General features: G+C 45.9%; 1 protein-coding gene across 4 annotated transcripts in view; it reads left to right on the top strand.

Annotated features, from left to right (window-relative positions):
- The window catches only part of FARP1 (FERM, ARH/RhoGEF and pleckstrin domain protein 1), a 288,757-nt gene that overhangs the window by 45,520 nt on the left and 216,591 nt on the right, over window positions 1–26,646 (top strand). For all 4 annotated transcript variants that reach the window (XM_067713490.1, XM_067713491.1, XM_067713489.1 and 1 more), the window contains exon 2: window positions 11,632–11,825. In XM_067713490.1, the coding sequence (XP_067569591.1) occupies window positions 11,655–11,825 (171 nt within the window). In that variant the 5' untranslated portion in view covers window positions 11,632–11,654. The remainder of the gene's footprint in view (window positions 1–11,631; window positions 11,826–26,646) is intronic.

Below are 26,646 nucleotides of genomic sequence, written 5' to 3'. Positions count from 1 at the left end.
CAAAAATTAGGATTAGAACCTGATGGACAATCTGATGGATGGTATCGAAATCTTTTCCCTTCCAGCAACCCATGGCAAAATGTGCTATTCATCATCATTCATTTTATTAATGGACAACATTGTTTAATTAAATACCTTATTTTTTAACCAGGCTGACATTTAAATTCTTCTTTTTTCACAAGGGGTTTCCCTCTTTTATTATGTTCTTTTCTCTTCCTTGACATTTCATTATTTTAATTAATAATTAATTCTAGGGGAAGTGTTCCAGAAGGCGATGCCCTTCATACCTCTGTTGTATTCTGTTGTATCCTTTGGCCTGTAATAATATTGCCTAGTGTATTTCTCGAATAATATTCAAATGGTGAGAGAATTTCACAGTCTATTCTTTAATGGTTTGATAGAAATTGCTTTCCTTTTCCCACCCTGAAGGGAAGCCCTGTCATTTATGATTCATTGGTTTTGGGAGGCTTTAGGAAATGCCTTTTTTTCCCCTAAACGTTGTATGAAATACTGTCGTTACTCACTCCAGAATAGATGTCAGTAGAATGTTACACAGGATGTAGGACACATTTCAATGTTGCCATTTATTTTAAAAAATATTCATTTATTTATTTGGCCACGTTGGGTCTCCGTTGCGGCGCTCGGGCTCTAGAGCGCAGGGCTTAGTTGCCCCACGGCACGTGGGATCTTCGTTCCCGGACCAGGGATTGAACCCAGGACCTTGGCAGTGAAAGCGCCAAGTCCTAACCACTGGACCGCCAGGGAATTCCCTGCCAAATTATTTTCTTAAAGCTGCATAGTTTCACCTTGTCTTAAAAACCACAGTGGCTCACCCTGGTCCATCAGATGCACCTCCTGTGGCTTTTTGGCCCTATTATTTCAGGCCGACTGAAACCTGCATCGCACCCACCTTTCTGCTTTTCACTATTTTCTCACCTCTGTTGGTCTGTATCCACCATGTGCACAGCTCCTGGCACTGCGTGGACACTTCCTTACTGAATGCAAAAGGAAACTCCAGCAAGCCTGTGTATATTTTCCATAGGTTTCGTTTCCATCTGCCCTCAGGGCTACTTAAAACAGCCTTTTCCCAAGGACTGGGCGACTTCCTCGGCATTCTCTGTAGCTTTTAAAATTCACATACTACCTATTGTCAGAAATAAATACGTTGCCTTCAACAGTTATCACTGAGTACCTGCTTTCTACTGCTGGAGAGATGATAGGTCCCATAAAGACGAACCGTATGATGCCATGTTCCTGCTTTGTGTGCTGCGTAGTGCTAAGCGTAGTCGCTGAATTATTACAGGTCCTTAAAAATGCTTGTGAATGGCGATGATCCCAATTACTGTGACATTTCAATGACAGTATACTTTAAACAGTCTGTTATTTTCAAGGATGTTGAGTAAGCAGATCCAGTAATAGACTGCAGCCTCCTTATGGGTCAGACAGGGCTTAGGTGCTTTCCACAGGTATTTGGAAAGGCTGACCAGTGTCAGTTGGTGACAAAGAGAGAGGCCTTTCCGTCGTGAGTGGATGAGAGTGCTGCTGTGTGTCAAGTAGAGCGAGCTTGACCACAGCCTAGGAAATGCAGCCTCTGGTTCCACTGCAGCGCTGTTGTTCTGTGGGAACCGAGAGACGCCGCCAGCTGGTTTCTTATCTTCCAGAAGACCACCTTTCTCCTTCCATTTTATTTACCCAGGCCTTTTAATTAGAGGAGAGAATGGAGGGGGAGTTAAAATTTAATTTTGTACCCTCAGAATCACGGAGAGATGGACATGATGAAAATGTGAATCATTGGAGATTTTTTTTTCTGGTTTCCTGTTTTTTTATTTCTATTGGAGTGAAAGCGCCTTCTCTTCCCAATACCTTTCACTCCTGACTCCATCCTGCATGTTTTTGTCCTTGCCTGTTTCATGGAGGACATAGGTTCTACCAAATCAGCGAAAAGGCAAACAAAAGCGTTGTCTTAAGTCGTTTTTAGAACAAGGTTGGAAGACAAATGAAAATGTCCTGGGAAAAGGAATGCCACTTTTTCTTGCCAAGAGCTGTTGAAAGAATCAGTCTGGTGCGTGTGTGAAACGTGGTTTTTTTCCTCGGTGAAGGTGTCGAGTAAGTGCTTGATTTGTGTCAGGTGGATTTACTTACCTCAGCTGATCCTCATGGGGACCCTTGGACGTAAGAGGCAGCGGTCTCGGGCTGGAGCTTGAGCTAGGAGCTGCTGGGGGGCTTGTTAAAACCCAGATGCGGGCCCACCCTCCCTGATTCAGCCGGCCTGCGCGGGGGCGGAGAATTTGCATTTCTAATGAGCTCCCAGGTGGTACTGATGCGGCTCGTTTGCAGCTACAGTTTAAGAAGCCCTGCAGGCGGTGGTCAGTTTTCTCTGCGTCTTCTAGGAGGATGGCTCTGTAGTGGAGACGTGACTGCCTGAAGTTCTCATAGCCCCCGAGTCGGGCGGGCCCTCGCACTATGACAGGAGGAACATGTCATGCTCCCAGGTAATGCAGCCAGGCCCCGCCCCCCCTCCCCCCCCCACTGCCCCTCTGGGCTTGGAATTGAGCTCGCAGTGCAGGAAAAGAGGAGAAAGACCTGGAAAGCAAGTGGAATATAAGCCCAATGCGAGCAAAATGCCAGGGAGAAGAAAGTAAGGCTTCCCTCCCCCAGCCCCAAAGAGTAGATCAGGGAAGGCTTTCTAGAGTCGGAGACACTAGAGCCGGTAAAGAGGATATTTTAGGAGGAAGAAGCAACAGCAGCCGCCACAACATAGGAAAATGCAGCCACGCTGAACAGTTTGTTTACAGGGAGAGAAAACGGGGCAGGTCATTGAAATGCGCGGCTGGGAATTTTCACGTTTATGTTGTTATTGATTAGACTCAGGTTTTTGAGTAGAAGGTGTGGGTAAAACTAGACTTTGGAAATAACCTCTGCGAGTGAGAGACTCGCTCTTCTGCTCTGAGTTGTCCTTGAAGTACTTCGCAGAGATTTGTTAGGGGGATTTAAGATAGCCTAGTTAATTTTTTCCCCACTAGGGTTGGAGAGGAAAGACAGTGAAGAAATATTCTTTATCAGGTTTCCACAGTTCAGTTCTCTTTTCCGTGGTGGGTGAAATGGGGCACCCAACTTCCCAAGAGTTGATATCCTGGTCCCCCTTCTCCCCAATGATCCAGCGGGCCTGACAAACCCTCGCCTGTTTGAAGTGTCTGGTTGATGTAAAACAGGTGATCTGCAGTCGCTCCTTCTGCTCACAGACTTTTTTGAAAGAAGTAAATCTATCCGCCCGGATAGCTGTTTTTGAACTTTCTCAAAACCCCTTATCTAAGTCTTGTGAAAGGCCAGCCGTGGCCGCCTGTGTCCTGGAGCAGCTGCTGGGCCGCGCGCCTTTCTGGGGCGTCTCCCCCTCCCTGGCCTGTGGCTCCCCGGGGACAGGAGCACAAGGTGGCTTTGTCACCTGGCACCTAAGCTGGAGTGAACAGGCACTGGTGGAGGTTACACATGCTTTGCCCTTTGCCCTCCTGGGAGTCTCACGTGGTCAGTCATTGTCCCCGCCCGCCACCCCCCCCCCCCCAAACTGGCAAACGCCAGCCCCTCCACCGTCAGCGAGAGGCCCTGGGCGCTCCGGCGGCTCTAGGACCCAGCCCCGTAGCTTCCTACAGATCTACCTCTTGGGCTGCTGCTTCTGTAAATTATTCACTTCCTATGAATTTTTCTCAACCTGGAATTTTTCAGTGGCTTACGTTTAAAACTGGAAGGAAGACCTCTTGCCAACCTTCTGCTCGTCAGCCTGTTTTGAACGATAATTGTCACCCTTGTTTACTGTGATTTCATCTTAGTTGATTTCATGCTTTAAAGGGGACGGGGTGGATAGCAGGCATCTGTCCTTTTAGAAAAATGAAAATTTTAAAATTGTCTTAATTTTTGTCTGAATGGTACAAAATATTAAAGGTTCCCAAAAGTGAGCAGTGGAAAGCACCTCTCAGCCTCCTCATCGCTGTCTGCAGCCATGTCTCGAGCCAGCTCTCCTCCCTCTGCCCTTCCAAGAATATTCATGTGTGTGTCCACTTACATATCGTATATTTAATGTATAATTTACATATCATACCTTTGGCCTGTTTTCCGTTCAAAGGATTTTAGTAAATTTACAGACTTGTGTGACCATCACCACAATCTAGTTTTGGAACGTTTCTATCACCTCCAAAAAGATCTCTATCCCTCAGGCCCTTTGCCGTCAGTCACAGCTGCTACCCCGACCCAAAGCAACAACTTTCTGTCTCTCTAGATTTGCTTTGTCTGGATATTTTCATATAAGTAGGCTCCTATGCCATGGAGTCGTTTGCCTCAGGCTTCTTTCACTTGGCAAAATGTTTTGGGGGCTCATCCACGTTGCACCGTGTATCTGCATTTCATTTCCTTTTAATGACGAGTAATAATATTCCCTCCTATGGATATACCACATTTTGTTTACCCACTGGGTGATGAACATTCGGATTATTTCCACTTGTTGACTATTTTTATATCTAAACATCTCCATACACACAGTCTTTGTGAAGACATACATTCTCCTCTGTCTTGGGGAGATACCTAGGAGTGTAATAGCTCAGTCACCAGGGGAACCCAGTTGCTGGGTTGTATGCTAAATTTATGATTAACTTTTAAGAAACTTCCCCAATATTATCCAAAGTCTGCACCTTTTTGTATTCCCACCAGCCATCAGCAATGTATGAGAAATTCCATTTTTTTCCCATTCTCGGTAACACTTGTTACTGTCCATTATAGTGGGTGTGGAATATTATCTCATTGTGGATGTAATTTGCATTTCCTAGTGAGGGACAGTGGTGAACATATTTTCATGTGCTTATTAACCACTTGTATATCTCTCGAGATTTAAATTCTCTTTTTATTTTCAGTTTTAAAACATATGGGAACAGTTAACTTAAGGCCTCTCACCATCTCAACTCCTTCCCCTGCCAATTTTTTAATTATTTCTACATTGTCAGGAATTATAATATTCTGCAGCTATGACAGTGATTTTAGCCTTCCTCTTACAGTATAAATGGATTTAAAGTTTACCAATAATTGTTTTTCCTTGTTTTACCACTTAGCCTCTTGTTTTGCTGTTTATCCTTTAGTAGCTTCTCCCAGAAGGGCTTGAGTTCTTGACTATTTTAAATGTTTCAATGAAAATTCAGCTAGATTCTGATTCTTTTATTTCTTGGAAGATAGTTTGGTCAGTTAAACATTGAACGTGTGTTATCGAATGCAAGTTTGTGTGCCCAACACACAGTAAGGCCAAATAAACTGAAACGTCAGAGTTTGTAGCAGAGAAAGGTTTATTGCAGGGCCGAGCAAGGAGAATGGGTGGCTCATGCCCCCAAACCCCCAAACTTCCCAAAGGGTTTCAGCAAAGCACTTTTAAAGGCCAGATGAGGGAGGAGGGTAGCAGGGTATGTGATCATCTTGTGCACAATTCTCTGATTGGTTAATGGTGAGGTAACAGGGTGGTTAACTTTATCAGTCCTTAGGCACCACTAGGTCTGGGGGCCACTCACCAAGTAGTTAATTCCTTCCATTTGTTGGTGGTTTTTAGCAACTGAAAAACTCAGCAAAGATGCCTGAGATACTATTATCTGGGTACTTCACAGAAGAGCTACAGAAGAGGATATGGGGGAGTAGTCTGTCCCAGGCAGGCCCCATAGGGTCCTGCTCGGTTACAAATGTTGCTGTGGAGTCTGAACTTTTATCCCCTCCTTTGTTTTTTTTGAACTGCTTGCGTTGATGCCCAAATAATTCCTTCTTAATTTTTGAAGATGAGTGATGACACAGGAAACTTCCAGGTGTTCATCATTTTAGTTATTTCTGGGATATGATATGTTCATTTATTATGGAGAATCTTTTATTCCTGAAATGTCTTCCTGAATTATACCTTAAAATGTTTTTCTTGTTCCATTGAGGTTTTTTTTTTTTTTTTCGTTTAGGGACGCCTATTATGGGTGTGTTGGATTTCTTTGTTTTCCATATTTATCATTTTTCTGTTCTAAATCTTTTGCTTGCTTTTCTCCATCTTTCCCCTCCAGACTCTCATATTTTCACCAGTGTGTATTTCCTTTTAGCTGCTTCCATTTGATGATTGTTAAAGCAGCCCAGACGGACTAAGACAAAGTACCATAAACAGGAAAACAACAAATTTATTTCTCACAGTCCTGGAGGCTGGAGAATCCAAGATCAAGGGCCAGTGGACTTGGTGTCTAGACCCACTTCCTGGTTCATAGATGGCAGTCTTGTGGTATTACTTTTCCTCACGTGGTGGAAGGGACAAGAGAGTTATCTGGATGCTTTTCATAAGGACACTAATCCCATTCAGGAGGGCTCCACCCTCACCATCCAATCACCTCCGGAAGGCCCTGCCTCCAAATACCATCACATTCGGGATTAAGTTTCAGTGTATGAATTTGGGGGTGACACAAACATTCATTCTATAGTAGTGACTTTGTTTGTGGCTGTGCCACACGGCATGCGGGACCTTAGTTCCGCAACTAGAGATTGAACCCATGCCCCCTGCGGTGGAAGTGTGGAGTCTTAACCACTGGACCTCCAGGGAAGTCCCAGTAGTGATGTTTTTATTCATTCTTTTTTTTTCACCCTGAGGTCTGCCCTCATGCTTTATTTCCTTCTCATGCTTCCCTGAACTCTTGTAAATCCTCTTCTGTTTTTGTAGATAGAATCAGTTATTTCTTTGTTTTGTTAATTTATGACAGTGTGGGCAAAATTTTCATCTGTTGCATATAACATTGCTTTGGTGGGTGTTTTTCATCTGTCATTCATTTTCATTTTCCTCTTTTTGCAGCATCTTTGTAAAGGTCCTTTTTTGTTATTAGATGAATTCTTTATGAACTAGCTATTTACAGGAGCTTCACGTGAGCAGGAGACAGGGCCATGTCCCATACCAGTGGGGATTCTTGTGACCTGAGGTTGTGTGTGTGTGTGTGTGTGTGTGTGTGTAATCCTTTCAACCCTTATTTTTCTCTAGCTTGCTGAGACTGGTTGTGTTCCTAGTGGGGTCTCTCTTTTTCACTTTGCCTCGGCACCAGACTGCTTCCTGCTAATATGTCTTACCTGTGTGGTTTCTCATTCAATTTGACCTTTCCTGCTTCCTGATTTCTCCCACCACACTGCATCCAGGGAAGCTCTTAGTGCTACCTGCGTGTCTGTTGCCCTTCTTTTCAGAAAGTTATTGCTGGATATCCTGCTTATTTGGGGAGCATGGCTCTGGCAGGCATGGGCTCTCCAAGAATTTTCCTTCTCTGTCTGACCTTCACTGCAGTTTGCCAACTCTTTCTCATGTTTCGTGGTTCAAAGCTACAGATGTGTTCCAGGTTCCTCTGAGATGGAGTTAGCATTTTTGTGTGTGTTTTCCTTATTGCTTTTGCGTGAATTCCAAGAGGAAGTCTTTAAGCCAAGAGACTATAACAAGACAATTCTAGTTTTTTATCTTTTCTTTGCCAGTTAAAGTTTGCACTGCTTTTTTGTTGTAGTCATTATTTCCTTTTTAACCAACTTTTCACATAGAGCTAAAGAAGAAGGTAGTTTCACAAACAGCTCTTTACTTTTAGGTCTGGAATGATCATGTTAGTAATAACATGGTACAAGGAAAGAAATATTAATCTTTTTTACCTTGACTCTTTCTTAAGGAATTCAGAAGTTGGAGGAAGTGATGGAGGTAAAGTTGGAATAGAGCATGGATTGCTATTTATACACAGGAGGCTTTTAGGTTTGTTAGGTATGTGATGTAGAAGGCTGTGTTTTATTACTGGATTCACCAATTTTGCTATCCAGCATCGGTTATGGTTACCCATTCATGACTTGACAGCGTTCCTCAGATATTCCCTTGACATTCTTAGGCTGCTCCGCTCAAAACTCTTGGCTGGATTTATGTTGGAGTTAAACAGCACTTTCCGTGAACAGTAACAATCTGCCTGCAAGTATAAAAACAAAAAGTGTGACATGCTTTGTTGAAATGTTAATATCCAGAAGTAGAACAAATACAGGCGTGAGATCATTTGAAGACTAAAAAGAGATAAAGGAAGTTAAGGTACCAGATGTCTGTTAATCACCGGCTCAATTTAATTTTTAAGTGCCCAGCTGTTAAAAATCACAGTGTTCTTCTGGGGATCTTGGGCCAGCGTGGAGAGAAAGGGTTCCATTTCGAGGATGAGAGCCTTGCTCTTTGCTTAGGTAGGACAAAGAGAAAATGAGTTTAGAGCACCTTTAAGGTGGGGTGACGTGAGAGAATAAACCCTGACCTCCCTGCCGTCGGCTCCCTGGATGGGCATCAGAGCCACAGCCCGGACCTACCCCTCTCAACTCAGAGCGAGAAGAGGCCAAGTGGTCAGGCCCAGCATCAGTGATTGAGGACAGGGCCTGTCCATGCTGGTGGAGTGCGGGGAACAGAAGGTGGGGTTGGAGGCGAGCAGTGGAGGATGTTTACAGAGGCAGGGAGGGATCAACACCAAAGTAGGAATGAGTGCAAAGAGGAGGCTGGCAATGGGGAAGGCAAACTGGACTGATGTCAAAGCTTTCTTTAGCGCTTGTGTTTATTTTTAACCATGAGACCATGAATAGAAAACATATAGGGGAATAATTCTGCCTGGTTTGTGAAGATTATTTTAAACACAGTGATGCCATAGTTAATTAGATCTATACCAGCCACATATGATTCATTGAACAAATGTAGGTGATCTGTTTTTCACTTCGGTGTAAAGCATTGTAGATGAGCGAAGTCTAGTTGTGTCTTAAGACCAAGAGACGATTAAGCAAAAGATAATCACATAATTGAACAGATTGGAATTAGGTTCTTAAAAAAAAAACTTATTTGGGGGAGAAATCAGAAAGGTACTTACTTGTATAGCAGACCTGTGAAATCATAGATGGACATTCAAGAAAGGAGTAGTAGTTCTCAAAAGGCTGGTCCTTAACTAGCATGGTGACACAGAAGTCCAATCTCAAAGGATTGCATAGGGACGAAAAATAATCTCTTACAGACGTTGGTGGAAAGTTGGTGGGGAAAATGAGTGTGGGAGAAATAAGTAGTAAATGGTGTTTCCTGGGTGGTGGTCAGGCCCTCTCCCTTTTCAGTCAAAGGGTGTGTCTTTTCAGGCCAGGGTGGTTTGATCCAATGACCCATCTTATCGAGGTGACTCCATAGTTTCTACTCTACTGACCTCAGGGCCAGCCCTCTGTGTCACAGGGAGAATGTTCGAGGTTTCACTGAGAGGAAGGGGAGGTTCCCATATGGAATTCGGTGGGAAACTTCTGGGAAGGAACCTGACTGACCCTTCAGGAGAAGGAAGAGCCTTGGTCAAGAAGAACCTACACAATGAGGCTGACAAACTGGATGTTTTTTCCTGAAGCAAAGAGCTGAAGGGTGGCTCCTAAGATGCAGCCCTGAGGTCTATACCTCACACCACAGGTGACCCTTGAGTGCCCCTTCTGTGACTTTCTTTGTCACTGAGACAAAGGGTCATTCTTTCTCTGCCTCTCCTCCCTCGGCCCTTGTGTGAATTTACTGCCATAACAAAGTCCCACAGGCCGGGTGTCTTAACAGAGGTTTATTTTCTCACAGTTCTGGAGGTCGGAAGTTTAGATCAAGGTGTTGGCAGGGTTGGTTTCTCCTGAGGCATCTCTCCTCGGCTTGCAGATGGCCACCTTCTCCCTGTGTCCTCACATGGCTTTTCCTCTGTGCATGCCTGGTGTCTCTGTGTGTGTGCAAATTTGCTCCTCTTATAAGGACACCAGTCAGATTGGATTAGGGCCCATCTTAATCACTGTTTTAAATTGGTCACCTCTTTTAAGACCCTGTCTCCAAATGCCGATACATTCTGAGTTACATGGGGTTAGTGCTCCAAGGTAAGAATTTGGGGGGACACAGTTCAGTCCATAACAACCCCCATGGCTGGGCATGTTTGTTCTTTTTGCTTTTTCATTGCCCTGTCTCCCCCCCACCCCTTTCACATTCACCCTCACCCTGGCTTTCACTTCTACAGCGAGATGGACTCTGAACCCAAAGCCCAAATCCAGCTCCACCTCCCCCACAGCCTGCTGGATATCCTTTTAAAGCCTTCAGTGTGTCCCCAGTCACACACACACCTTCCCCTCCCACTTCTTCACTTCTGCCCTGATTTAAAACTTTCTGGTCACTGTTATACTTTAATCTCCTTCTTCTCAGTAGCTAACCATTTACAACACCGGGTTAATTTTTCCATAAAAGTGGGTTTTATAGCATCATCTTTTTATTTCCGTCGCCACTGTTCAAGCTGATCCCCTCGAGCTCAAATTGTTGCCTTAGCTCTGTAACTGGACTCCCCCAGCCCCTGCCAGCCCGTCTCTTTTTCTGGCGCATTAGTATAGATCATCTTCACATTCATTTTTCTCAAGTTCTACTTTCGTTGTGTCATTATTCTTATTCAGTGACTCCCTACAGGGTGAAGACCATCTCTCTCAGCTAGGCCTTTGATGTCCTTTGTGGTCTGATTCCAACCTAGTTTCCAAATGCATCTTGAACTCTGCAGCATTGATTCTCAGTTGTCTTCCTAAATGCCACCTGATTTCTGTCCCATAGCTTTCTTGATGCTGTTCTACTTCCCTGGAATTCCTTCTCCTTGTGTGTTCCTGTCTCCTTCCAAGCATTACCCAACATTTGAGACTCAGTGGAGTTCAGTTCCTACCTTCTGCATGATGGAGAAGATAACTTTGTCAATACTGTAATATGTAGAATGGTTTCCTGGGAGAGGGGGAACGACTGCGGGAGGGTGGCAGCAAAAAAATTAATTAGGAGGAAAAGAAGAACTCGAGAGAAAAGACCCTACCTGACGTCACCTGGGTTTGTGTGAGCGTGTGTTTCGTTTCCTCAACCAGATTATAAACTCGGGAGCTACAAGATCCGTTTTATCTATTTATCTCGATAACGCCCACATTACTTGGTATGTTCCATGATCCATAAAAGGTAAACTAATGGATGTTAATGATATGCGTTAGGCACTGCTCATTATCTTCCCAGCAGACCGCAAGTGTGTGAAAAATGGTGCCTAGCTCATGGTAGACCCTAACTAAGAATACGTAGAACACAACTGAATCTAGCGTATTAAGAGCTGACTGTAAAACTAGAAAAGGATAAACTATGTAAACGTATGCAGAAGGATGGGGCTTCCCTGGTGGCACAGTGGTTGAGGGTCAGCCTGCCGATGCAGGGGACACGGGTCCGTGCCCCGGTTCGGGAAGATCCCACATGCTGCGGAGCGGCTGGGCCCGTGAGCCATGGCCGCTGAGCCTGCACGTCCGGAGCCTGTGCTCCGCAGCGGGAGGGGCCACGACAGTGAGAGGCCCGCGTACTGCAAAAAAAAAAAAAAAAGTATGCAGAAGGATAAAATATGCACAAATATTTGCATGCCTTGAGTGGCTAAAGGTGACGCTGTGTGTGAATGAGCCGAACACTTATCAGCTCGTGTGATTCCTGCGCGGGGGGTGGGAACTGGCCATCTTGTGCTTCGGGGACGTGGCCACAGTGACCAGCAGAAGGCGACCAATGTTACTAAGGTGGTCTCAGTGAGTCTCCTGATGTATTTTTCTTCTCTCTGCTTCCTGCAGGCATCATATAATCTGCTCTCATCATGGGAGAAATAGAGCAGAGGCCAACTCCAGGATCGAGACTGGGGGCAGCGGAGAATTCGGGGATCAGTACCTTGGAACATGGACAGAAGCCTCCCCCGACGCCTTCAGGAAAACTCATGTCCGTCAGAATCCAGATGCTGGATGACACCCAGGAGGCCTTTGAAGTTCCGGTAAGTCGGGGGCAGCCTTCGGCACGGGGAGGCTCGTGTCATTCCTGCGTTTAGGTGACGCGAGGTGGCAGGTCTGTGTGTTCAGCGGCTCCCTGCCCACCCTCGCCGTCCTCCTCTGGAGCGTCTGGTTCCGAGCTGTCAGTTTTTGGATTTATGCGCGGACCGTGCCCAGTGATATCAGTGGGTGTGTCATTTGAATTTTACTCTGATTTTCCATATTCCAGTAGATATCTGTGTGTACATGCCTACGTATGTATTACTTAGATATTTGAATTGGAGGGAACTGTGGTCTGCGTCTCCGTTTAATTTGCTCGTTACAAGCAGTTCCTCTCAACGTCGATGCATGTGTGTGAGCACTCCGTTTCCCTAGGTTACTGGCAGGAAAGTTCCGAGAAAACCATCAAAGACCTGAATGGGTGTTCCGACATCAGAGAAGTTGCCGAGCATGTTTGTGGGTGGGGAGTCGGGGTGCAGAAGAACCCTGATCCCAGCCCCCAGTGTGGCAGCCCTAGAAGGGAAGAGGCCCCATCCCAGGGGCGGACCAGAGTGGGGTGTCCAGGAGCCGGGCAGAGAAGGAGGAACGGCAGCCTTGGCCTTGTCCATCAGCTAGAGCTGCATGCCCCCGTGGTTCTGGTGTCTTCCTCAGAGCCCCTGCCTCATGGCCCCTTGCCCTCTCTCATCCTTCTCTCCAGCCTCCTCCTGTAATCTGACCACTGCTAGTGGTTCGGGAACCACCACCAGTTAGTTATGTGCAGATGCAGGGTTTGTTCCCGTGGCAGGGAGAGTGCGGACGTGTGTGTCCACCTCTGTAGAACTCTGACTGCAGTCTCCTCAAGAATGAATTAGCATCCGGAGAATTCACAGTGCACTCTGCCTGTTTTCTGTGTTCTCCCTTGGGTACTACACCCACATCTCACATGACTTGTGTGTGGGGGGAGGAAGGAAGTAACTCTTGAATTCCAAACAGCCAAACTGTAAGCGAACTTTGGGAACATAACCCGTTTTTAAAGTGGAGACGATCCATCAATTATTCCCGATGGCTAGAGCAACTAAAACTTAACAGTTGGCATTCACGTCTGCATCTCATCGTTTAATGGTTTATGTAATATGATTCACTAAGTCATATTCATTTCAAAGAATGTTGTTCAGAGGGTGTGAATTACCATTAAGTGTCTCAGGGAAGATAAACCTCAGAAAAGCTATGTTTAAACCTGCCAATTTATTGCACATTGCAAACCACCTTTGTATCTTTCTAATTTACTTGTGGAATTCCTGTCTCTTTAAGGACTTGAACTTCTTCATATTCTGAGGCACAAAGCCGTTGCTAATCTGCTGAAATTGTAAAAATAGATTGAGGGGCACACCTGCCAGCCTGGTAGAGTCCGGCCTTCTGCAACATGTCCCAGCCTCCTCTCCTCCCCGCGCCGCACCCCACATCCCTCCCGCACCCTGCCTCCTTTCTCTTCATTGCCAGACTGGTTTGGTGAGGTATTTCATTTCAGTGTTTCCTCTTTGGTACTGCTAAGGACTTCTGAGCCCAAGTCTCCAGCAACGCATTCTTTTTTTTTTTTCTTTTTTTATCATCTTTATTGGAGTATAATTGCTTTACAACGGTGTGTTAGTTTCTGCTGTATAACAAAGTGAATCAGCTATACATATACATACATCCCCATATCTCCTCCCTCTTGCGTCTCCCTCCCACCCTCCCTATCCCACCCTTCTAGGTGGTCACAGAGCACCGAGCTGATCTCCCTGTGCTACGTGGCTGCTTCCCACTAGCTATCTTATTTTACGTTTGGTAGTGTATATATGTCCATGCCACTCTCTCACTTCATCCCAGCTTACCCTTCCCCCTCCCCATGTCCTCAAGTCCATTCTCTAGTAGGTCTGTGTCTTTATTCCCATCTTACCCCTAGGTACTTCATGACCTTTTTTTTCTTAGATTCCATATATGTGTGTTAGCATACAGTATTTGTTTTTCTCTTTCTGACTTACTTCACTCTGTATGAGACTTTAGTTCCGTCCACCTCACTACAAATAACTCAATTTCATTTCTTTTTATGGCTGAGTAATATTCCATTGTATATATGTGCCACATCTTCTTGATCCATTCATCCGATGATGGACACTTAGGTTGCTTCCATGTCCTGGCTATTGTAAATAGAGCTGCAATGAACATTTTGGTACATGACTGTTTTTGAATTATGGTTTTCTCAGGGTATATGCCCAGTAGTGGGATTGCTGGGTCATATGGTATTTCTATTTTTAGTTTTTTAAGGAACCTCCATACTGTTCTGCATAGTGGCTGTATCAATTTACATTGGTGTTCCCGTGTGTGGTTTGGACCGAGGGCCAGCAAATGCTGCTGTTGTGTGCATGAGCTACAGGAAGCATTGTACTGTATTCACTTGCAGTTCTTGTTTCCCTGAACCAAAGGATGTCAAAACTCTGGTCCTAGCTACTACTTAGCTAGGAACTATATAGGAACTCCCTGCCTGAGAAATAGGAATAGAAGTGTGTTTGCGTCTTTTAAAAAAGATTTTACTTGATAATTTCTGTTGTCTGTGCTTTGCATTTGTAACTCCTCTGCCTGGAAGGTTTCTCATACCACCCCCTTCCCACATAAACTCCTGTGCATCCTTAGAGGTCCTGTCTGTTTTACCCAGATGCCAACTTCTGGAGGCAGTGGCTGTTTTCTTCCCCCATTTCAGACTTCTTTGCTCATACATCTGTCAGGGTGGAGCTGGACCCCTGAGATTCAAATCCCAGCTTCATCTACTGACACATTAATCACCTTGGGCAAGGTACTTAATCTCTCTGTATCTCAGTTTTCTCCTCTGTAAAATGAGGCTAATCAAAAACCCTACCTCATTTTATGAGAATAAAAGAGTTGATACAAATAAAGGAACAGCTCTTGGCACATACTAAGAGCTTGGACCATAATATGGTTAGTGGTACCAGTGGGCATTTGCCGCTTCACTGTTGGCTTCTTGGGGCTGGGACCTTACCTTATTGTCTCATCCCCAGCACCTTGCACAGCGCCTGGCATGTAGTAGGTGCTCATTAAGTGTTTGCTGACTGAATATTAGGAGTAGACTGAATCTTACAAGTAGAATTAATGCTATTGTTAGTTTTTCACATGCCTCATCCATTCATGTTTAATTTTTATTTCTGGCGTTGAGTTAGAATGTTCCTTCGCAACCCATGGGCAACAGATGTTTTCCATAACTGCCTGTAGAAAGGCAGCAATCAGCATTTTTATTGACTAAGCTGATTCTAAATTGCTACCTTGTGGTCTTTAAGAACAGAATCAGCCAGGTCTCTGCACAGCTGGGAAGCATCAGGCTGGCTGTGGTGACTCAGCCGCTGTGCTTGGGATTGGAGTGGAGGGACACAGGATCACAAGAGACCCAGCTCCCCATAAGTGCTTTAAACCTTGCTCCAGAACTTTCTGCTGGGGATTCATCAAGGCCAAGTGTCTGAGCCTGGAAGTGTCCCCTTAGCCCACACGTGCTCCCTCCTCAGGTTGGGCACCCCACAAGGATGGGTCCTCCTCGTTAATTCACATTCATCACACACACGAGCAGGCACTTGGCCAGAAGTCGTTACAGTTTCCCTTGGGGGACATTCTTCCATGAACCACAGCTTTCCTTGGGGGATTGAGTTTCCTGGGCCTTTCCTAAGACTTTTGTTTTAGAGGATGGACGAAGGCCAAGTCATCATTTAAAAATGCATGTTCCCTAAACACTTCCTGGCACAGATAACCACACCAGTCTTCATCATTTCTTACAGCCCTGAATGAGGTCTTATTAAAGAGTTGAATCCTTTGAAAAGCGTGAGCAGTGAGCATCAGACTTCTCTACGCCATGGCTCGTTCTACCGTCACCTTTGCTCATGAACTTGGACGGTCTTTTTAGCTATTTCCTCTACAGCGTTGAAAGTTCAAAAGTAATATTTATAGGAAATTCTTACGGGGCGTTTTATCATCTTTATGTGGAAAAGGCTGTGCGGATAAGCCCCAGCCTGTGGTTTGTGATATATGCAGCCTTCTCTTCCAACCAGAGATGATAAATCGAGGTGACTTGTGTGGGTCTGAAAGGGTTAAATGACTCGCTCCACTCCCACCCCCCTGGAAGGTTCCTGAGAAGGTTTGATGTGTCCTGTCCTCACTCATGACCCCGCTGGTAAACAAATGCTCTTCCTGCTGACGTTTGTAGGGTGAACAGATGGCGCCTTCCCCAAGTGTTTATTCAGTTTATGTGTTTTCATTAGCAAGGCCACCCTAGCAAGAGTGGAGAAGAGCAGAGGAAATCAAACGGAGCCACGTTCTGCTGCTTTTGAGCGGCCCTGGTGAAAACGCTTGGGAGAGATGCTCACAGGTGATGCGAAGACGCCTGGCCTTTGTTGCGTAGTGAGCGGGCGTGGCCTGGTGCAGGTGCGGAGTGCTCCGTGTCAGCCACAGCCATCCCGGGGAGTAACAATCATCGCGCCCTGTGTTTGTGTCTTGTCGGTTGCTTTACTCAGAAGCCTTTACAGCTCCCAGCTGCCTGAGGATAAAGTATGGATTTCTTCGTCTGGGGAGGCTGGGAGAGAGCTGGGGCCTTCCTGGAGGGCCCGCTGCAGATGGCTGAGCTGTTATTCGTTGTGATTCCCCACTGCTGTCCTCGGTTGGTTCATCCTGTGCGTTAGCATCTCAAGCCAGAAAATTCTCTTACCTGTTCACGTGCTTATTTTTGGCCTCCCGCAGGTAGAGTGGGACCTCTGTGGAGGCACGGCCTCTTTTGTTCTTGTTTGTCATCAGATTCTATACCTCAGCAGTGCCTGGACCCAGCCGATGCCATAACCTGTGACCGACGGCCCACACCTCTGTTCAATCATTTGCCTCTCGCAAGTGATGAAAGGTGGCTGGCGCCGTCATCTCTGTAAGATGAGGGAACACTTGGGGAGTGCTTCGAGTCACTTCATCACATTTCCACAGTTGGGATAGGACTGGGATTGGAACCGCCTTCCCCGACCCCGAGCTGCCGCTTCTTGTAAGATCTGTGGGCTTCCACTGTCTTGCCCAATTGGATCTTTTCAAACTTGCCTCCAAGCCTCCCAGACGGGAGGCACCACAGCCTCATCTTGGGGCTGCTCTGGTTCTTTTTCCATTTCTAAACACCGGCCAACATCCACTAACAAATTTATCAAGATCACCTCAACCGTCCAAGCCCCCCCATAGCTCTTGCTGGGGGCCATCTCTCTCTTCTTATAGTACTTGCTATGTGTACCTCTAATTAGACTTTGAGTCACAGGCTTTAATCTTGCTTCTCTCCCTAATTAGTTCCCTTATAAACCCTGCTGTGACTTGGTTTCCTTATTTGCAAAATGAGGTGTTTGGTCCAGATGATACTACAGGCTTTTTTTTCTCCCTTTCTTTTTTTGGAAGTCAGCACCTTGTGTTGACATCTTTGTTGATGAATTACCTTTTCATGACTGTATTTGTTAATCCCCCAGGCAGATGGTAAACTCTTTCAGAAAAGGGATTTTTAATCTTAAAAAACCCACAAAATTCTAAAAGACTCCTCAGAGATAGTAGTTACTGTGTAACTAGTAAGTGCTCTTTAAAGCAGTGTGGTCGGGGTGAATAAGCGGATGGTATACAATATGTTGCTTACGGAGCATCAGGCAACGTTAGGATTTTGTGTGTGTGTGTTGGTGGGAGGTGGGGTAACTTACCTACATCTCACTAAACTAAATTGGGCCAAACTTTACGCCACTTGAAAATTGTAGGTAGAAGATGGAAAGAAATCAAATATTTTCTGGACAACTCATTATTAGCAGGAAGCAAACAAATTTGTTGAAAACAAACATCTAAAACTTTTAAGAAAAATGATTAGGTTGCACGTCATAATAAAAGACTGCAAAGGGTTTTTTTATTTAAGGAGGGCAAAACTGCCTGTGTTATCTCAGACCTAATTTGGAGTCTCACACGGTCAGCCCATAAATGATTAAACATTTATTTATAAATGTTTATTTATTATAAACATTATAAACATTATTTCATTTTCTTACATTTTGAAATGAAGCAGTCGTTTAATTTCTTTAATTTTCACTGAAGCCTGGGCTTGACGTCAGTCGAGGGCTTGTTCTTCCAAGTGCTTTGTGGTTCTGCAAAAGGTCGTAAATGGTTAGAGAATTTGAAAACTGTCTTCATAGGCTTGCGCTCAGAAAAAAGGACGTAGCAGAAGTTTGTCTTTTTAAAAAGCTCTGCGTGTCCTTTTGGGGACCCCCCCAGTTTACATCGGGAAAAGCTGAGGCTGATGGCTTGGAGCTGGCCTTGTGTCACTCACAGCCACTGTGTCTACAGAAACGCCTGGTCCTTTTCTGACTTTGTCTTATGTTGAATGATTTTGTTCCCTTTTTAATTTCTATTTCAGCCATCTTAGAGACGATGCCTTTTTGGATAAGCCACTAAATGTCTTGGTTTTTTTTTTTCTCCCCAAAGAGGTGGAATGTACATTTAACCAAGATCTTGGGGGGAAATACATCTTCCTTTGTAATACGTGCTCTGCTTCTCGGTTCCCCTGGAATCGCAAGTCCCTGGCAGTGGGGTTACTCCTTGCAGTTGATTGGATTATATGATCTTAGAAGGCAGGAGTGCATTCAGGGGTCCTTTTATTTTTTTTTCTTTTGCGTAAAATGCACTAAGAGGTGATGGTGGTGATACCGAGACCTAAATAAAATTTAATTGACTATTTAAACCAGAAGGGAGATGTGTGTGCCCAGAGCTCCGTTAACTGCCCCTTAAGCAGCTGCAGTTTGAACCAGAATGAGGGGAAGGAATTTCACAAGTTCACTCAGCTTTTTAAAAATGAGTCCATATTTCTTTCCCCTTATCAGTGTTGTTTTTGGCTCCTATTATTAGCAGAGTTTCTGAAAGAGTATTCATGTCCACTCCGCGTTGCATGGTCCTTTCTGTGTTTTATTTAACTTGAATGATAAATGGTCCGTCTGGGTCTGGTCTCATGATGTTAAATTTAAGGGCTATTTTAATAGATAAAAAAATTTTTTTTCATAATTCATTTCAGTGGAATACTGTTAGCCTTCCTTTCTAGTTCCTTAGAAGCAGAGAGTAGAACTTAAATGTTGGCCCGAAATGTTTGTGTGCCCCTTTCAACTCCACCGTAGACCCTTGATCAAAGTCATTTCTGAGGCTCTGACGTGATGGCAGGAATTCTGTAACAGCTGTTTGCTATTTTCTCCCTGAAAAGTCTCTCAGTAGAAACTAATAAATAAAAGGAATAAACTGTAATTGAGAATGTCTGTATCAGACATTAAAGTGGGCCAGTATTCTGGGGAAACGTAGGGAGTTTGAGAAGCTGCTTTTTTCCTCCCCTCTTTATTTATTTATTTATTTATTTTGCGGTGCGCGGGCCTCTCACTGTTGTGGCCTCTCCCGTTGCGGAGCACAGGCTCCAGACGCGCAGGCTCAGTGGCCATGGCTCACGGGCCCAGCCCCTCCGCAGCATGTGGGATCCTCCCGGACCGGGGTACGAACCCGTGTCCCCTGCATCGGCAGGCGGACTCTCAACCACTGCGCCACCAGGGAAACCCCCTCCCCTCTCTTAAGTGGAGATAATAAATTGTCTGAATTATAAAAACAGAGTGGTTAAAGGGGAAAGTCCAGGGCCGCGCATCCGGGCTTCAAGGCTTACTAGCTGGGTGGCTCTGGGTGAGAAGATGACCACTCTCAACCCACGTCCTCGTCTCCGAATCCAGGGAACACGTACCTCACGGGGCTGAGGTGAAGCTCACGTGAAATACCTTCTGAGAAAACACCTCGCAGAGTCCTGGATGCGATTAGTTTCTCCTTAAAAGCTAGTCTTTTTTTCTTCCTTTCACACTAAGCTTTGCTCTCCTTCTTGTTCATTAGCAGAATTGAGACTGTGCTTGCATTGTAGAGCTCTTGGACGGGTGAAATGGAAAAGAAGCCTATGAAAACACTTTAAAATTTAAAACTAGCATACTTGTCAAGTGGAGTAATTCTCTTTTTTTTTTACCCACCCCCCAGCTTTCTATATAGTCTCGCGTGAGTCTTTGCTGAGATAGAGATGAGGAGCCCAGGTGGCTTTCGAAGGTCTGTAAGAAGGGAGTGCCACCTGGACAGGTGTGATGAAGTCTCAGCTTCTCACCAGCACAGTCACTCCCTTTTTCCGACGTGTCTGTAGCTCCTCGGAGCTTCAGTTCCCTTAGCTTTAACATCGAGGGGGTGTTCGTGTAGCTTAAACATTTTATGTGCATGTCAGCTTTGCTGAATTCTTGGTCTCCTTCATTTACTTAGTCCAAAGCCTCTGTTTTCCTAGAGTCAGGATTTTCCTAGGAGAACCTCTCATCCCTCTGGCCCAGGTTGGCTGTAGGATTTCAAGGTGGTGGACGGAGGGTTTCAGGACCCTCTAGGACGGGTCTTCTCTGCTGGCTCCTTTGAAGGAAGCATTTAGCTGGCTAGATACCCCTGTGTTTGAATGTGAATGTGAAACATATTAACATACAAATCAGACTGATGTTTAAATGATCTGCTATTTTATTTTTTATGATTCGCTTATTTGCTGTCTTTCCTGAATTCGAACATTGGAGTTGGAAATCATAGCTTTAACTCCTAAGAAATATATTGGAATGATTTAATCAGTTTGGGATCTGTAGAGAAAATGATCGTGTGAAAGCAATACTAAAAGTCAAACTTGATAACTGTGAGCCAGGAGCCTTATAGGTTTCTCCTTCCTCATTTATATAAACAGGAAGCTAGACTTGATACCCACAATAGAATTCCAGAGCGCTGGTATTATTTTATGGAATGTGATCTTGCAAACACGATATGAGTCCCACGAATATTTATGGACACGCACGGCAAGGTGTTGCTGATAAGAAAATGAACAAAAATAATGGCCACCCTTTAAGAAAACCCTTGCTGTGTGCCGGACTTTGTGCTACATCTGTACTTAACGTTCTTTCACTTATGGCTGATCAGTGAATCTATGAGGTCGGCATGAATGACCCCAGTGAGGCGTAGAGGGCAGAAAGGGCTTGATCTAGGTCGTAGAGCCAGGGTCCTGGCCCAGCCCCTCTCTATACTTAAGCCCCGCTCTCCCCATGCCATTAGATGGGCTTCAGGGCCTTGGGGAGCCCATAGAGAGTCCAACAACCTACCACATCAGTCGTGCTGGTCCGTGAGACAGATGCCAGTGATAGATACTCTTTAGTGGGTAGGATGGGTTAAGAGGGCTGAGCCTGCAGGAGGAAAGACCAGTGACACACGGTGGTGACTGTTAAGGGCCCCAGATGGGATGCTGGGGAGGTGACAGACGCAGGAGAAAGGAAGGAGGTGGAATTTGAGAGGACTTGCAGCGTGTGGGAGGGCAGCACCCAAAGAGTGGGGAGCACAGACCTTACGTTTACACCTGGGTGGCTCCGTGCTGCCACGGAGGACTGGGACATCGACTGGCCTTTCTGTGACAACTGTTGTACCGGAAATGATGCCTTCCTTTAGTTGCCATGAAAGGCGCGTTGCTAATTTGCTGGTGAAAGGCACTGCCTCGTTTATAATCACAACGAAGAATCTGTGATTCTATAAATGAACCTCTGAGATTCACAGTGATTACGTAGATTGTACAAACTGGAAGTATCAAATGGTGGTTGATTGCTTGCTTTCCACTTACATTAGGAAGATTATATTTACTCTGCGTTTCAATTTCCTTGTCATCCAGAAGCAACTCTGTGCAACTTGCCGCAAGTAAGTGAGGGCCAGACTGGGAAAGCGTTGACACCCAGTGCCTTTAGACGACGTTCAGAATCCTTAGGAATGGGGGTGTTACCTGTCCTTTAATTCTGATGCCATTTACTGATGAGGCGAACTGATCAAGTGTGTTTGGCTGTCATGTCATCTTCCATGGTCATTTGTCAGAACGTGTTTCCGCAAACAGAACTCAAATGCTCCCATTACCTTCGATCTAGATATAAGGCTGAGTGTCTAAAGCATTGAAAAGCGAGACCCAAGAGCCCTTGTGGAGTTATTAGGGTGTCAAGACAGTGCCTTTTTCACAGTTACAATCTGTGTTGGTTTCTTAGGGCCGCCGCGACACGGTACCACAAACTGGGCAGGTTCAACGACAGAAATCCATTCTCTCTGAGTTCTGAAGGCCCGAAGTCCAAGACCAAGGTGTTGGCAGGATTGGATCCTTCTGAGGGAGAATCTGTTCCGTGGTGCTCTCCTAGCTTCTGGGGATTTGCTGGCAGTCTCTGGGGTGCCCTGCATCTCTGCATCCATCTTTACGTGGCCTTTTCCCTATCTGGGTGTCTGTCTCCAAATATACCCTTTTTATTGGGTTGGCCAAAACGTTCGTTCGGGTTTTTCCTGAGATGTTATGGAAGAACCTGAACGAAATCTTTGGCCAGCCCAATGTAAAGAGAGTGGCCATACAGGATTAGGGCCCACCCTACTGACCTCATTTAAACTTGATGACCTCTGTAAAGATCCTATTTCCAAAGAAGGTCACGTTCTGAAGTACAGGGGTTTAGCGCTTCAGCCTGTGAGTTGGAGGGGGCCCCAGTTCAGCTCATAGCAAAAGCGTATTTAAACAGTGGGGAAACGAAGGGGAAAGAACGTCGGTATTACCCTGAGCCTCGAGACGGCTTTCGCTTAACACACGCCTTTTAAAAATAAAACACTGCAGTCTTTGTTCTCCCTGAACATTTTGTAGGAAGATTTCCTTCTTGGTATATTTTTTAAAAACACAGTTAAAGCTCATTGTATGTAAGGCTGTCTGATGTATAACCCAAAGCATTCCTCAGTTCCTGATTCCAAGTATGTATCCCTGAACGAGGAACAGCAGAAACGGGAAATAAAAGGCATGCATGACTGATCTTCCTAGGTTCCGGGGGACACTTGAATGGGATAGATGTCCAGTAATAAATATCTGGAAACGTTTTTATGGAGGTCCATGCCCCTGTGTTGGTGCTGTTTTTTCAGTGTTGGCATTGAGTGGGTTTTCCAAATCCTAGCTGAGCTGCCTCTCCGTATTGTCCCCTCCCATCACATCTGCCCTTCAACTTCGCAGGACCCTCCCCTCCCTCGACCCTCTTCTCCCAGGGCACCCAGATTCTCCCTTGCTTTGCTGTGATTCTGGGGCGGCTGCCGTTCCTTTCTCCTCTGCTGCTACCCAAGGCAGTTAAGAGTGGTTGGAAAAATGTATCACAACAGAGGTTGTTGCCACTGTAAATTTACAAAACTCAGATCTTCCCTGGTCCTCAGAGCATCCCGGTGACTGTGCCAGAGTGCCCCACTGCTTTCCTGGCTCCCACGGTGGCTGTTACAGACCTTCCCAGTCCCTTCCAGTTAGCTTTCGCATTCCTGCGGCTACACAAGCTTAGTCTAAAGGGGCAAGAAGAGGGAGTGGGTCTCAAGCGGGTCACGCTGTGGCCACGCAGGAGGGCCCGGCCAGCGGCAGCGATGGCCGTTGCCAGGGCCAGGAGGGAACCCGAGGAGGGGTGGTGGACCACCCGTACCCTGTCGGCGTCGCCTGTCCCTGAACCGGAGGCCCGCAAATGAGGAGCCTAAGGTGAGCGGTCTGTAGAGGCCGGCTGGTGGGGCCGTGAGACAAGGGCCAGGGCACCCCATCTCTTGGGAGATGCCCAGGACTTACACCTCACAGAGGAAGTCGAGGCCACCAGGCATGGGCTCCCAAGTTCCTGTCTCCTAAAACTTAGGCTCGTCTCTCTTCCCCTGCCTTTGTCTCCATCCTTGCAGCCTCTCCTCTGACCCTCCAACCTTCATTCCGTCTCACGCAGGACACTGCTTCCCATGGCAGGCGCCAACAAAAATGCCTTCTATTCGCATATAAGTTCTGTCATTCATGGGCATGCTTTTATTTAATTTATAGACAATTTAATACTAGAATCCAGATGATTTAAAAAAAGACAGGGTGGTGCAGTAGTTATAGCATATACTGAATCTGTGAGTGGAAACAAAACTTAGATACTGCTGTCGGCCATCTATCATGCCTTTGCCCGATTTAGATATTTTTGTAAGCACCACGGTGACATATTTTATTAGAGCTGTTAAATGGAATGTCTAGTTTCGTAATAAGCACCAAGGAGTGCTCCTTCCCTTTATTAACTGGGTTTCAGGTGTGTTGAACAGCTCACCCATGCAGGTAGGTTGCATTGGGGGTGATCAGAGGTCCTGTTTGCTGACCACGTGATGAGGTGCCTGGACTCACCCTGCTCAGGGCTCTCCTGGTTTAAGCTCTCACCCATTATTCACAGCACAGAGGAAAACTTTCATTCCAAGCAAACTCTTGGTGTTGGCTACCTGTGAACTTTCCGAATCCCTAATGACAAAGTTAACCTGTCTTTCCCCGCCCCCTTCGCCCCTTCCTTTCCTTTCCAAGGGCAGTTTCTCTAAGATGGGCTTCCTCTTTTTTTTTTTTTTTTTTTTTGGCAGTACGCGGGCCTCTCACTGTTGCGGCCTCTCCCGTTGCGGAGCACAGGCTCCGGACGCGCAGGCTCAGCGGCCATGGCTCATGGGCCCAGCCGCTCTGCGGCATGTGGGATCTTCCCGAACCGGGGCACGAACCCGTGTCCCCTGCATTGGCAGGGGGACTCTCGACCACTGCGCCACCAGGGAAGCCCCGATGGGCTTCCTCTTTTAGTGCCCACGGCTGCCTTCTCTTTTGAAGCTCCTGAAAGGTACATGGCAGCCTTAGTGAATAAAGTTTTAATTTTCTCTAGAAAACTGGTTCAGCAGAATCCAAGCCATTTCCAGCAGCCCATAGGCACCCTGCCAACCCAGGGCTGTTTAGAGAGAGATTTATGTGGGTACAAGTCGCAATGCTTAGCTTCCAAACTTATTTTTGCCCTCTGCTTGGCTCCAAAAATGCTTGACCAAGGGGCCTGGACAGTTGGTTTTGTTTTTGGTCACTGTTTCATGGTACACAAAGTACTAGATGAAACTAAGCTCTTTTTCTCTGTGCCCTGTACCCATGTGAACCCTGGAGCCGATCAGCGATGTTTCAGAGTCCTACTGGCAACACTTTGTACAGTGGCATTGAAGCGATGCTTTAGTGGTCCATTTTCCTAGGCTACTCCATCACTCAGCAATGCAGTTTGACATCTGGTGAGATATAATGTATCAGTTTGCAAGGGCTGCTGTAACATAGTACCAGGGAGGGAGCAGCTTAAACAACAGAAATTGATTGACTCACAGCTTTGGAGGCTGGAAGTCTGAGACTGAGGTGTGGGCAGGGTTGGTTCCTTCTGAGGCTGTGAGGGAGAATCTTTTCCATGCCTCCCTGCTAGCTTCTGGCGGGTTGCTGGCCATCTTTGCTGTTCTTTGGCTTGTCGATATATCTCTACCAGTCTGTGTCATCATCTTCACCTGGCCGTCTCCTTCTGTGTGTTTGCCCTAGTTTCTCCCTTTTATAAGGCCACAGTCATACTGGTTTAGGGCCCACCCCAGTGACCCCATCGTAACTCGATCAGTTGCAAAGACCCATCTTCCAAGTAAGGTCACTGGCTACTGGGTGGGAGGGTAGAGCAGTTAGGACTCCGGCATGTGAACTTTGGGGAGATCCAGTCCAGCCTGTACATACAGCAGTTTTCATTGTCTGGCTTTTTTCTGAAACATCATTTGAGAAATGGGTGGGCCGTTTGCTGCTGTGACTTCTAGATGTGCAACTTGCGCACCCAGTTTTCTGCTCTGGTTCCTTTGGGTCGCGATGGAGAATGGGGCATTTCCCTAATAGGTGGAGGAGAGCTTTATCACATAAAACTCCCTTAAATCACGTGCATGCATGATTAAAATGGGAACTGTAGTCTGGGCCGTCATATTAGATGGGAAATCTTGGCTGTTTCAATCAAGCGAACTGTAGGAGTGGGTTGGTTTGAAGTAATTTTCCTTCCTTCTCCAGCATTTTTTTGTGAATCAGCGACGGGAGAGTGCTGACTTGAAAGTCACTGCGTAGTATCTCCCAACATCACTCACTCTGATTCTGGGAAATAGCCATTCTTTTGATGTATTGGTCTAGGTTGAAAAAATAAGCCTTCACTGCTCTCCCAGCATCCTCTGTCTTGGAGCAGTTATGCCAAAGAGCATTACTAATCATTAGAGAAATGCAAATCAAAACCACTATGAGAGGGCTTCCCTGGTGGCGCAATGGTTGAGAGTCCGCCTGCCGATGGTGGGGACGCGGGTTCGTGCCCCGGTCTGGGAAGATCCCACATGCCGCGGAGCGGCTGGGCCCGTGAGCCATGGCCGCTGAGCCTGCGTGTCCGGAGCCTGTGCTCTGCAACAGGAGAGGCCACAACAGTGAGAGGCCCGTGTACCAAAAAAAAAAAAAAAAAAAAAAAACACCACCATGAGATATTACCTCACACCCATTAGTATGGTTGCTATACACACACACACACACACACACACACACACACACGGAATACAACAACTATTCAGGATGCGAGGAAATTGAAACCCTTGTGCCTTGTTGGTGGGAATGTAAAGTGACAGCCACTATGGAAAAGATTACGGCGTTTCCTCAAAAAATGAAACGTTAGAATTACCATGTGATCCAGCAATTCCACTTCTGAGTATATACCCCAAATAAATGAGAGCAGGATCTTGAAGAGATATTTGAACACCTGTCTTTAAATAGTGTTATTCACAATAGCCAGGAGATGGAAGCAACCCAAATGTGCGTTGATGGATGAATGGATAATATATGGTATATACATACTGTGGAATATTGTTCAGTCTGAAAAGGGAGGAAATCCTGTCAAATGCTACAATATAGAT

Source organism: Pseudorca crassidens, chromosome 18 (genome assembly GCF_039906515.1).
Source record: "Pseudorca crassidens isolate mPseCra1 chromosome 18, mPseCra1.hap1, whole genome shotgun sequence".
NCBI lineage: Eukaryota > Metazoa > Chordata > Mammalia > Artiodactyla > Delphinidae > Pseudorca > Pseudorca crassidens.
Note: the sequence above shows the minus strand (reverse complement) of the source record. Positions and strands in the feature narration are given on the sequence as shown.